The sequence below is a fragment of the Phacochoerus africanus genome, chromosome 5, assembly GCF_016906955.1.
Source record: "Phacochoerus africanus isolate WHEZ1 chromosome 5, ROS_Pafr_v1, whole genome shotgun sequence".
NCBI classification, from domain to species: domain Eukaryota; kingdom Metazoa; phylum Chordata; class Mammalia; order Artiodactyla; family Suidae; genus Phacochoerus; species Phacochoerus africanus.
In genome coordinates this window covers 43,726,351-43,739,110 of record NC_062548.1, presented here as the reverse complement: position 1 = coordinate 43,739,110, position 12,760 = coordinate 43,726,351, and the positions used below count along the sequence as shown (strand labels likewise).

General features: G+C 55.4%; 2 protein-coding genes across 4 annotated transcripts in view; one reads left to right on the top strand and one right to left on the bottom strand.

Moving 5' to 3' along the window:
* The window catches only part of NAA60 (N-alpha-acetyltransferase 60, NatF catalytic subunit), a 27,229-nt gene extending 15,393 nt beyond the window's left edge, over positions 1 to 11,836 (top strand). For 2 of the 3 annotated variants that reach the window (XM_047780702.1, XM_047780705.1), the window contains 2 exons: positions 726 to 1,080; positions 2,038 to 3,372. In XM_047780702.1, the coding sequence (XP_047636658.1) occupies positions 726 to 882 (157 nt within the window). In that variant the 3' untranslated portion in view covers positions 883 to 1,080; positions 2,038 to 3,372. The other variant, XM_047780703.1, reaches the window with a different exon arrangement.
* C5H16orf90 (chromosome 5 C16orf90 homolog) lies at positions 5,102 to 12,760 on the bottom strand. Its single transcript, XM_047782772.1, has 3 exons — positions 12,604 to 12,760; positions 5,647 to 6,003; positions 5,102 to 5,259 (listed from the first exon to the last, which is right to left on the bottom strand). The coding sequence occupies exons 1-3, from the start codon at positions 12,758 to 12,760 to the stop codon at positions 5,102 to 5,104; spliced, it is 672 nt and encodes a 223-aa protein (XP_047638728.1).

Genomic DNA, 12,760 nt, shown 5'->3' with positions numbered 1-12,760 from the left:
CAGAAGTTGAATGACAGAGTCGGGGCTCATCCGTTCACAGGAGGGTAAAAGGGAAAGGTGTGGCCCAGACACCTGCAGGCCTTGCTCACTGTGCGTGTCCAGGGAGTCGGGACAGGCCCCTGCTGCTGAGGACTGAGCGTGGGAGAACCAGGAACGCCTGCTCTGTGGACTCCTCCCCCAGCACCCAGTCCTGTGCAGTCTTTTTTTTTTTTTTTTTTTTTTTTTGACTTTTTAGGACTGCACCAGTGGCATATGGAGGTTCCCAGGCTAGGGGTCCAATAGGTGGCTGCAGCTGCCGGCCTACACCAGAGCCACAGCAACACTGGACCCGAGCCCTGTCTGCAACCTATAGCACGGCTCACAGCAACACCGGATCCTTAACCCACTGAGCGAGGCCAGGGATGGAACCCGTGTCCTCACAGATGCTAGTCAGATTCATTTCCGCTGAGCCATGACGAGAACTCCCCAGGCCTGTACAGTCTTAGCCTGGGTGTCCATGTGCCTGGGCCTCACCCAGAGGTGCTCTTGTACCAGGTTCTGCCCTGTGTTATTTCTCTCCGCAGAAGCCCCCTTTGTCTAGTGAGGCCTTGCACTCTCGCCACCCCCACCCCCTGAGAATGGCCTGCTGTTTGCATTACCGACTTGCAGGCCCCTGCTGACTGTACCACCCAGGGCAAGGGGCATGGGCCAGCCAGGCACATCTGTCTTCCTTAACGGAGCCCCACGGACTACATCCAGCACCTGGGCTCTGCACTAGCAAACCTGAGCCCCTGCTCCATCCCGCATAGGATCTACCGCCAGGCCCACAGCCTGCTCTGCAGCTTCCTGCCATGGTCAGGCATCTCCACCAAGGGCGGCATCGAGTACAGCCGGACCATGTGACACCAGCTGGGCAGCCTCCACCGGGCCCCACCTCTCGGTGCCCTGTGGGAACTGCTGTTCTGGCCCTCTGACTTCTGCTGTCCCCTGTGAAGGAGCTAGAGGCCACCTGCCGGGCCCATCGGCCTGCCCCAGCTGCAGGCCCGGTGCTAGGCGGGCTCCGGGAGCGGAGCGGGCAGGGTGCACCTGGTTCTCCGACAGGTACGCTAGAGCAGGTGGTGGGGAGAGGGGAGCAGAACCACCCGAGTTGGTGGTACCAAGACGTGGAGGGCCTGCTGCCTTCAGCAGTAAAAAATGGGGCACCTGCTGCGCAGGGATGTTGGAAAGCAGGGCTGGGGTGGTTCTGAGTCAGGAGGGAGGACAGAGTCCTTGAGCCCTGGCCAGCTTTTCACTTGCTGAACAATTTTTCAAAAAATAATGCATCCCTGGAGTTCCTGTTGTGGCTCAGTGGTAACAAACCCAACTTGTATCCATTCAGATGCAGGTTCAATCCCTGGCTCCGGCATGGCCTTGAGCTGTGGTGTAGGTCACAGATGTGGCCTGGATCCCGTGCTGCCGTGGCTCCAAGTTGACCCCTAGCCTGGGAACTTCCGTGTGCCATGGATGTGGCCCTAAAAAGAAAAGAAAAAACAAAACACATTCACGTGGTTTAAAAATTGAAAAGGTGCTGAAAGATCAAGCCCCCTCTACCCCCACCCCTGAGACCCTCAGCATCCATCTAGTGCTGCTGTGTCCTGGGTGTGCGCTAGTACCAGCAGCAGCGGCCACTCACACTGAAGCTGCAGGCAGCCTTGCCCTGTGGCAGGCACCTGCTGGATGAGGGCCCATCATGGACGTGGTCCCTTCTGAGGCCGGTGACCATGGTTGGGAGCTGATCCCTCAGACCTCAGGGGACTCTGGGTCCACCCCTTGTGCCCAGACACAGCCCAGAACATGCAGGCCAAGCCCACACAGCAGGGCTCCACGGTCTCCTGGGCTGGCACCTCCATAGGGGCCGAGGTTTGCGCTGGGACCGGCAGAAGCCCGTGGACCCTGCAAGAGGGCTCAAGGGTCAGAAACGCCTGGGCCGCGCTGTGGGCTCCTAGGCCAGACTCACAGGGTGGGGCCGAGCATTTCCGTGGAGGCCTGACTGCTGCTCCCCTCTTGTCTTTCCCGCAGGCTCTTCCAGCCCTCCTTCCTGCCCTGGAAATCTTCACCTCCGCCGAGCCCTGGTCCCCCCATGTGCGTGCACCGGCCCCGGGGGCCTGGGGTGGCCGAGCTCATTGTGGTCTGTTTACTCTGCCGGCCCTGGAGCAAGGGCGCAGGAAGGGGCTTCCTTCCCTGTGCCTCTCATGGCCTCTTCCCCTCCGCTGCCCGTTCCTTCCAGCTCCTTCCTCCAAAGCTGGAGTAAACTTCTGGAAGAGAGACACTCAAGTGCTCTGCACAGACTGGGCCCTAAAGGCACAGGAGCCTCAGGATAATGAGGGCGCGAAGTAAGGGGAACCCCAGACCCTCGTCCGGAACTGGCCCGCAGAATCCTGGGGGGCGGGGAGCAGCCTCCGCCTCTGCCCAAGGGGCTGGCGCTTGGGGGGCACAGCTGGGGAGGCTTCCCCCGACGCAGGACCCTGGGCCTTGACTGCCAGGCTGTTCGGTAACAGAATGGTGACCCCCGGTCCCCCCGCTGGGAGGCCGAGTCCTCTGAGGCCCCCTCCTGCGAGCAGACTCCATTCTGCCCCAAGAACGTGGGACTGTGAAGCGCCATTCAGCTGAGCTGCCAGGGGAGCCGGGCTGAGGACAGGCCGGGGCCCCCGGGGTCCTGTCCCCTGGCCCTGTGCCCGGCGGCTCTGAGGCCTGGCCAGACGCAGACAGGACTGAGCAGAACACAGCGTTGGTCAAGCGAGACCTGGCCTTCGGGGCTGGGGCCAGTCATGTGCCTTGTCCCTCCACCTCTGGGGCAGCGACCGGAGAGGCTGTGTCCATGCCGGGAAATTGTGTGGCCGTCCCGTGCTCCTGGCGTCCCCAGGCCCTGTCCCCTAGAGCAGCCTGCTGCCTGCCCTGCCCTCCGGAGCAGATGAGGTGGCATGGCGTTGCACCCAGTGTCCCAGAGCCCGAGTGCAGGGGACAGGAACGCCCCGGGCAGGGGGCCCTTGACCAGGTGACTGCGTCCTCCCTGCTCAGAGCTCCCAGCCGCGGCTCCGTGGGAAAGGGCTTCTGAGGATGAAGGCGCTCCTGGCAGGAAGGGCGCGGCCCCACCTCCGTGTGGCAGTGGCTTCATGCTGAGCTCGTCTCAAGGGAGCCGGGTGTCAGTGACCTCTGTGAACAATGATCATGTGATTTTTATTTCCACTCCTTCATGTAAGGGAAGAGTCTTCCAGAGGTTCTGCCTTGGACATTCATAATCGAGCTCAGAGGCTCTGCCCCGCCCCCGCCATCACTGGAGTGTCCAGCCCCGTGGTGAACGGGTTGTAGTGTTTTGTCTCATTACACACAGAATAAATAGACTTGAACTGGTCACATCCTGTCTTTCAGGCTCCTGCACTCTGGGCCCTGTCCCCATGGACCCGCCCCGAGGATGAGAGCGGCTCAGGAGCTGCTCGTCCCCCGGCACGTCCGGAGCACAGCTTCTAGCTCAAAGGGCGACAGGCTTTTGCAGTCGTCGCAGTCGACCCTGAGGCCCCGGGGAAGAGGTTCCAGAGCTGGTGACTTGGCGCCTGTTCAGGCGGGACCCTGGGCCAGTGCGTCTCACCCCAAAGCCTGAGGCAAGGGCCACTGGGTCTTTGCCCCACCCTCTCCTCGGAGCCTCTGGCCACCCTGGGGGGTAGGGGTTCGGTCTGTCACCCCCCTAGACAAGTGAAAACTGGTTCAGGGGCTGGGGTTGCCCAAGAGCCACGTGGCTGTGCGTGGTGGGCCCGAGACCCAGCCAGGTCTGTGCCCTCCAAAGCCCGTGTGCGTCGTGGGTGAGAGGCTGGTAGCCTGGATGGAGTTCCCGCCACCCAGGGGCGCGCTCACGTTTATCACAGCCTGAAGCGAACCCAAGAACTAGTCGTTCCCCTGCATCTCCCCTGCGTCTGCAAGGAACCCAGCTGCCCTGATGCCCTGGACACCCTCACGCGTGTCTGACAGCCTTGGGGGAGTGGGTGGGGGTCCGTCTTGGTCTGACCCAGCTGCCAGGACCGGAAGTCAGCCAGATGGGGAGACTCGCAGAGGCCAACCCGGGTCCTCCTGCCGTGTCTCCACAGGGCTGTGGCCCAGTGAGGTGGACCAGGGGTCTTAGCAGAGAGGTTCTGTGTCCTCCCCCCACCCCCAGGGACATTAGACCATCTGGAGACATTTTTGGCTGCCCCACCGGGAGGAGGGCGCTCCTGGCACCAAGTGAGTGGAGACCAGAGACGCTGCTGAACACCCTGCAGCGACAGCCCACAGCAAGGATGCAGGACGGCCCACAGCAAAGGATGCAGGACGGCCCACAGCAAAGAATGCAGGACAGCCCACAGCAAAGGATGCAGGACGGCCCACAGCAAAGGATGCCTGGCTCAGAGGTCAGCAGGGCCGGGGTTAAGACCTCCAGGCAGAGAGGAGCCCCCGCCCGGGGTCTGGCCCAGCTGCATGAAGGGCTCTGGCCGATCTGCCTGCAGGGTCAGGGGAGCCTGTGCTCAACCCAGCCCCTAGGGGGGCATGGCTCTGCCAGGTGGGGCACTCCCTCTCCTCCCTAAATCCAGGAGGCCACGGCTGAGGCCCTGCCCCCACAGAGGACAGCTCCCTCCTTAGCTAAAGGGACTCCTCAAGTCCCCCAAGGATTGACTTGGAACTTTGCTCTCAGACCCCCAGGTGCCAGGGGGCTGCTTCTCCAGCTGCCTTGGTCTGAAGACAGACGACCAGGAACAGAAGGTGCAGGCCTTGGCTTTTATTGCGATCAGACTTGTGGGCTCCCTGGCCCCTCGGGAGCCCAGCTCTCCGCTCCGCCCGGCCTCCCAGGTACAGGTGGCTGACTTGAGTTGGAGCAGGCTGCAAGGGCACCCCTGGGCTCCTATTTTTCTGTCCCTCCCTCGGGACCTCCTCCTCCCCCTTAAGTTTTCCCAAGGCTGGCCCAGGCCCTGGTGCTGGGCAGCTCCCAGGCACCCCGGTGTGGAGGCGCTCCTGGTGCAGGCTGAGCCCTTCCTCCCTGGACCTGCCCCCCTCCTCCTGGGCCACCCTTTGCTCTCCTGTCCCGAGCTGGGGCGAACCAGCCCTGGCACTCGGGTTCCTATGGCCTCTCAAGAGCCCCAGAGCGAGTTCTCTTGCACAAGGGACATGTGGACTCCTCTGAGGCCCCCCAGGATCTCTTGGGTCTGAGCCCCAAGCCTTCAGGGGGACTGGGCTGGGAGGGGACACCCTTGGCTGAGTCCATGCTGGAGCTGGAAGCTGAGGAAAGTGGGGAGAGAGGAGTCACTCCAGGGCCATGGGAGGCTGCCAGCTCCTCCCATGTCCCCCACCCCCAACCCGATAGCCTTTAGAAGAGGAGGGGAGGGGGCAGTTCTTAAATAGAACCAGGAGGGGAGCAGGAAGGGGGACCTGCCTCTAACTGGAAGGCCTCTCATCCAGGCTGAACCCTTCATTTTACAAATGGGGAAACAGGCCCAGCCCGTGCGGGAGAGCTGTCCAGGGTCCCTCACCAGATGTAGAGCTGGGCCGGGAACCTGGGGGGCTTGGGAGAGGAGAGGGGCCCCCTGGGTACATCTGAGTCCCCAGCCCCACCTTCTCCAGTCTTTCCCTCCTGTCCCGTCCTGTGTCACCTAGAGAGGTGCTCACCTATATTTCCCAGGCTGCCCCTGGGCAGTTGAGCTTCCAGAAGGACTGAGCAGTGGCTGATACCTGGGCCCAGATTCCCCTGTGGTAGGTCCAGGGGCCAGGCCATGCCCTCTGGCTGTGAGAAGCACCCCCAGGCCATGAGCCGGCCCAGCCAGTGGCTCTCACACTGGCCAGCAAACTGCACATGGCCTGGCAGGTAGAGAGCCAGGCCCCGGAGGTGGCGCAGCCGGAAGTTCTTGGGCTTGCTTCCTTGGGCACGGGGGCACTGCGGCTGCTGCTGGGCCCCCAGCCCCCCCTCGTAGATGTTGGGTGGTGTATCAGGGTGACCCGGGCGTCCTCGGGCCCAGCTCACTGCATCTGTGGAGGGAAGAGCAGGAGAGTGGTGGCTGGTGGGACACAGTGGCCATGAGGGGAAAACAGTCACGTGCTCGTGTGTGGAGCCTCAGCTTACCTGTCAGGTGGGCTCAGCCACCTGCCTCCCACCCTCCTCCCAACCAACAGACAGGGCTGAGAAGCCTGAGTCTTGGCACCAAGGTCTCTTTCAGGACTTCAGGCTCTTTCCGACACTCCTTTTGTCCCCTGCCCCAGAAAGAGCCTTCTGGTGCCCAGGGTCACATGGCATGGACCAGGGCCATTCCCCTCTCCCAAGCATGCGTGTCCCTGAGGTCACCCTGGTGGCTTTGGACCCAGGTCAGGACAGGAGGGCTTCTCTCCTCCTGCCACTCCTCCCCGCAGCCCGGCACCTTCTCTTATGCGCAGCTCAGAGAATGCACAGACCAAGGCTTCCATGGAGGGCCAGCGTGGTGGGGGAGGAGCGGCCGGGCCTTTTGTGTAGCAGGGCTCTCCTCTCCCCTGCCTGGGGGTGGCTCTGCAGGTCTCCCTTGGCAACCAGCTCTATGATGTCACAGGGAAGACTCCCAGGGGATGATGCCCAGAGCAGGGGCAAGGTGGGAGGTAGGGAAGGGAAGGGGGCGGAATCTTAGGGGAGGTCTCTGGCCCCTCTGGCTTGAGACGGGCTTGCAAAGCAGACTTGACTCTTGCAGGCTGGGGAGTCACTCCCTTGGGTGACCGCTCTCATCTGTGGGTGGGAAACAAAGGTTTGGGGTGCAGACTTGGTGAGATCTAAGTCAGTGATTTCAGCATGCTGACAAGATGGTACTGGGTGACTGGACAGGTCATGTAATTTTTTCGTCTATTTTCCTGTAAGTAGGCGATGGAGTACTGTGTGGACCATGCCCCTTGTGGGGGAAGGATGGGAATTCTTCCGATTTGTATCCATGAGGTTGCGGGTTCAATCCCTGGCCTTGATCAGTGGGTCAGGGATCTGGCGTTGCCGTGAGCTCTGGTGTAGTTTGCAGACTTGAATCCTGCATTGCTTGGATCCTGCATTGCTGTGGCTGTGGTGTGGCTGTAGGCCAGCAGCTGTAGCTCCGATTCCACCCCTGGCCTGGGAACCTCCAAATGCTGCAGGTACGGCCCTAAAAAGCAAAAAAAAAAAAAAAGTTTGGGGAAGGATGTGGAGGAACTGGAACTCTCATCTACTGCTGGGATGCACAATGGTAGCCCAGTTTGGGAAACAGTTAAAAGTTAAATTTTCAGTTCTCTCTATTGACAGATGACATGATCTCTCTTTTTTTGGCTTTGCCCATGGCACGCATCCCGGGCCAGGGATCGAACCTATGCTACAATAGCGACTTGAGCCACAGGAGTGACAACATCAGATCTTTAATTCACTGAGCCACCAGGGAACTCTGACATGACCATATATATAGAAAAAAAATAATCCACACTCACAAACTATTTGAGCTAATAAAACAGAGATAACAAAATTCAGTAAAGTCTTGGGATACAACGTCAACTTGTGCACAAAATTAACTATTTCTGTGCACTAGCAAAGAACAACAAGAATAAAACAAGAAAAAAAAATAACCATGTAGATATGACAACACTGAAAACTACAAATCATTGCTGGAGGAAAAAAAAAAAGACTTGGGTCAACGGAACAAAACCTCTACTCATGGATTGAAGACCTACATGTGATCTACCAACAAGGAACACTGTGATCTCCACTTTCAATGCAATTCTTTTTTTTTTTTTTTTTTGCTTTTTAGGGCTGCACCTGTGGCATATGGAGGTTTCCAGGCTAGGGGTCGAATCAGAGCTGCAGCTGCTGGCCTACACCACAGCCACAGCAACGCCAGATCCCTGATCCACTGAGTGAGGCCAGGGGTTGAACCCGCAACCTTATGTTTCCTAGTTGGATTCGTTTCCACTGCACCACCACAGGAACTCTGGTTTAATGCAGTTCTTTTCAAAATTCCAATGGCCTTGTAGACAGAAACAGAAAACTCCATCCTAAAATTCGTGTGGGATTACGAGGGTGCCCCAAAGCCAAAAACAGTCTTAAAAGCTTGAAGACTCATATATCCTTATTTCAAAACTCATTACATACAGTGCTGCAGTAACCAAAACAGTGTGGGATTACCATATGGCTAAGCATCTAGACCAATGGAAGACAGTAGAGAGCACAAAATAAATCTGTGGATCTATGAACAATTGATTCTGAGCAAGATTGCCAAGACTATTCAGTGGGGGAAAAGAATAGTCTCTTCAACAAATGGTCCTGGGACAGCCTGATATTCAAAAGATATGAAGAATGAAGTTGGAGCCCTACCTCACACCATATACAAAAACTAACTCAGAATGCAACAAAGATCTAAATGTAAGCACTGCACAGAAACTATAAAACTCTTGGAAGAAAACACGGGGTAAATCTTTATCACCATGGATTTGGTAGTGGATTCTTAGAAAAACACAAGGAACAAAAGAAAATATAGGTAAAATGGACTTAATGAAAACTGAAAAGTTTTGTGCTGTGAAAGGCACTGTCAAGAAGTGAAAAGATGGGAGTTCCTGTTGTGGCTTAGAAGTAACAAACCCAACTAATATTCATGGGGATGTGGGTTTGATCCCTGGCATCCCTCAGTGGGTAAGATCTGGGATTGCTGTGAGCTGTGATATAGGTCACAGCCTCAGATACTGTGTTTCTGTAGCTGTGGTGTAGGCCGGCAGCTGCAGCTCCGATTCGACCCCTAGCCTGGGAACTTACATATGCCACATGTGTGGCCCTAAAAATAAAAAGTGAAAATATAGCCTACAGAATAAGGGAAAATACTTGAAAATCATATATTTGATTAGAGTGTAGTATCTAGAACACATAAATAACTCTTACAAAAAGAAAAATAATCCAGGAGTTCCCCTTGTGGCTCAGCGGTTAGCAAATCTGATTAGCATCCATGAGGATGTGGGTTTGATTCCTGGCCTTGCTCAGTGGGTTAAGAATCTGGCGTTGCTGTGAGCTGTGGTGTAGGTCGAAGACGTGGCTCGGATCTGATGTTGCTATGGCTCTGCTGTAGGCCCCAGCTGTAGCTCCTATTGGACACCCTAGCAGGCAGTATGACCTTCACTCTAACACAGGAATCTGAGTCTCCAAGAGGTTAACTTCCAAAGGTCACAGAGCCTGTTCCAAAGGCTTTGCTTTGGGGACAGCGCTGGGTGCCTGTGCATGCCAGTTGGTTTTAATGTACAGCAGATCTGGTGGACTTCCAGTGGCCGGAACCGGCATCACAGCCAGCATGGAGCAGGATGGGAGCGCAGGGGACCTGACCTTTTCTCAAACACCTTCACTTCCCTCGAGGGAGGCAGTGTATTCTCACTCACTCATTCATGCCTTCGGGTATTAAACATGTATGTTCTGAGAGCATCCGTAGCTCCAGGACTATTGCAGATCTGGGGTGAGGGTCAAGTAGGACCGAGAAGGGGTCTGTTCCCATGGAGCTTATGTGTCCAGATCAGAGACACAGAAGAGAAGCAAGGGAGATGTTTCCAGATCTTACTATGTAGAAAATCAAACAAGGTGATGCGACGGGAGAGTCTGCTTTGGTGTCGATGGTCCGAGAGGCATCTTTCCAAAGAGCTGAAGAAGTTGGGTGGGACACTCCATGCAGAAGAAACTCCTTGGGCAAAAACCGGAAGAAGATGGGCGTGTTCTCCAGGAGGCAGGGGAGGGAAGGGGCGGGAAGCCGGGCGGGAAGGGAGCCTGGGGACCAGGGAGCTCAGAGGGCTGTTTGATCAGCAGTGAGAATCCATTGTAGAGGTTTGTTCTTTTTTCTGTTTTCTTTTTTTGTCTTTTTGTCTTTTCTTGAGCCGCTCCCGCAGCATATGGAGGTTCCCAGGCTAGGGGTCGAATCGGAGCCGTAGCCACCAGTCTACGCCAGAGCCACAGCAACGCGGGATCCGAGCCGCGTCTGCAACCTACACCACAGATCACGGCAATGCCAGATCCTTAACCCACTGAGCAAGGACAGGGATCGAACCCACAACCTCGTGGTTCTTAGTCAGATTCGTTAACGACTACTACACGACGGGAACTCCGGGAGGTTTGTTCTTTTAAAGCTGTTTTAAGTCATGCGTATTGAGACAATTTTAGATGTGGTAAAATTCGCCCTTTTTAAGGAATTCGATGAGTTTTGACAAAGCCCTCTCATGTTATTCCACCACCGTCAAGATACAGAACTGTTCCCCCCCCCCCCGACCCCAGTGGTTTGCGCTCAGCTCCTCGGGGCAACCACCGATGTGTTTTCTTTCTTTTTTTTAAGAACGGAAGTTGAGGAGTTCCTCTCATGGCTCAGTGGTAACGAACCCGACTAGGATCCATGAGGACATGGGTTCCATCCCTGGCCTCGCTCAGGGGCTTAAGGATTCGGTGTTGCTGTGAGCTGTGGTGTAGGTCACAGATACAGCGTGGATCCCGTGTTGCTGGGGCTGTGGTGTAGGCTGGCAGCTATAGCTCTGATTTGACTCCTAGCCTGGGAACCTCCATATGCTGCAGGTAGGGCCCTAAAAAGCCAAAAACAAAAAAAAAAACCACAAAAACTTAGTTTATCAGCATGTGCACCTCATGTAAATCTTGGAGATGCCCAGGGAAGTAACTCCCCGAGGTGGCCGCCTAAGACACTCGTGTTTCGTTGTTGTTGTTCATTTTGTTTTTCTCTTTTTGGCCAAGCCCACAGCATGCGGAAGTTCCTGGGCCAGGGATGGAACCCATGCCACAGCAGCAGCCCAAGCCACAGCAGTGACAACTCCATTTTCTTTACCTGCTGCACCACCAGGAAACCACGATTTGTTTTCTATTTTCCTTTTATTCAGATTGTCATATAGATGGAATCTACAGTATGAAAGCTTTTGAGTCTGACTTCCTGGACTTAGTATATATAAGGCATTGGACATCCATTACTGTCCTTATGTGTTACAGCAGTTTGCTTCGTTTATTAAATTGCCGAGTGGTCCTCCATTGCGTGGGTGTACCACAGGGGTTTATCCATTCATAAACTGAGGGACACTTGAGTGGCTTCCGGTTTGGGGCGATTATAAATAAAGCTGCTCTCAATATTTGTGTATAGATTTTTTGTGTGAACATAAATTCTCATTTCTCTTGGGCAAATACCTGAGAGTGGTATTGCGGAGCTGTATGTTACATGTATATTTAACTTGATTAAGAAACAACCTGTCGGGGGCGACATGGGGGCTCATTGTTACAATGGCTCTTTCTGCTGACCCACGAAACGGACTGTCTTGCTCCAGTGACATCCTGTTTTCACCGCTGGTGCCGACTTTCCCAAGATGACGAGACCCCCCTACCGTGGGACACCACACACCTCCAGCTTTCTCAGGATTACAAGACCCCCCCTACGGTGAGACACCTCCAACTTTGTCACGACTATGTGACCACAGAGTCCAGCTGCAGGCGAAAGATAAACTAACCTCCCCTCGCCTCAGGGAATCCAGTTTCCCATCCAAGGGGCATAAGAAGGCCCCAAAAGAAGGGCAGGGGGCTGGCTCTTCTCAAGGGTCCGTCACCCTCTCCCTTTCCCCTCTAATAAGTTTTCTTCTCTTCGCCTGAACACCCGGCTCGTTCTCTTTCTCTGCACTCGCCTTACACTACCAACTGTTTTCCAAAGTGGATGTACAGTTTCACGTTCCCACCAACACTGTAGGAAGGGCCAAGTCCCTCCACATCCTTTCAGACCGTTAACTGCCGGGGCTTTCATTGTACTTGGTTATTTTAGCTGTTCTCAAACTACCCAGTGATATCTTGTGGTTTAATATACATTTCTCTAACGACTAATAATCTTGAGTATCTTTTCCTTTGCTTATTATTTGTAATGAAATGAAATTCACATTTTTTTTTTTCTTTTTAGAGCTGCGCCCATGGCATATGGAAGTTCCCAGACTAGGGGTTGAATTGGAGCTGCAGTTGTCAGCCTACACACCACAGCCACATTAACGTGGGATACCAAGGGCGTCTGCCACCTGCACCGCAGCTCATGGAAACATCAGATCTTTAACCCACTGAGCAAGGCCAGGGATCGAACCCGCATCCTTGTGGATACTAGTCAGATTCGTTTCTGCTGCACCACAATGGGAACTCCCTGGATAAGGTTTATTTATTTAAGGATGATGTTTTTGTTTAACCCAGTCACGAACCTTTTACCTCTAAGTTTTCTTCTAGAAAAGCTATAGTTCTTGGTTTTACTCTTAAATAAGGATGGATGCTCATTTATTTGCATTCCGAATTGTTCCCAAGCCATTTGTTGAAAGCTCATTCTTTCTTCCCCCTCTGAAAGTCTTCGTCACAATGACCAAGCATGTATGGATCTATTTTGGAACTCCGTGCATTTATGTGTGCAACTTCACCAAAACCGATTGCGGGTTTGGCAGTCATTCCTCAGCGTCCACCCTTCTGGGATCAGCTGATTTCACCTTCCCCAGCCCTTCCTGTCACCTGTTTCCAACCGTGGCAGCCCAGCTGAGGGCAGTCCCAAGCGAGCCCCCAGCTAACCCCGCCAAGGGTCGGCGATGCTCCTCACCCGGAGCCGCCCCCTCAAACTGGCTCACCAGTGGGCTCCAGCCCGCTGAGCACACGGTTGCCAGGACAACCGCCGGCGCGCGAAGAGCCGGGCCGGCTTCCGGCCTGTCGTGAAGCTTGAGCCCGCTGCGCGTGCGCAGGAAGCAGCCCGGCCCACTCTCGCCGCCCAGCGGTCAGTCCCTTCAT

Excerpts from the sequence above, each read along its gene's own strand:
- C5H16orf90 (XM_047782772.1), bottom strand. The coding sequence starts at position 12,760 with ATGAAGGGACTGACCGCTGGGCGGCGAGAGTGGGCCGGGCTGCTTCCT. Across the intron at positions 6,004-12,603 it reads CAGCGGGCTGGAGCCCACTG|ATGCAGTGAGCTGGGCCCGA; the intron begins GTGAGCCAGTTT and ends TTCCCTCCACAG. Across the intron at positions 5,260-5,646 it reads GGGCAGCCTGGGAAATATAG|CTTCCAGCTCCAGCATGGAC; the intron begins GTGAGCACCTCT and ends CACTTTCCTCAG.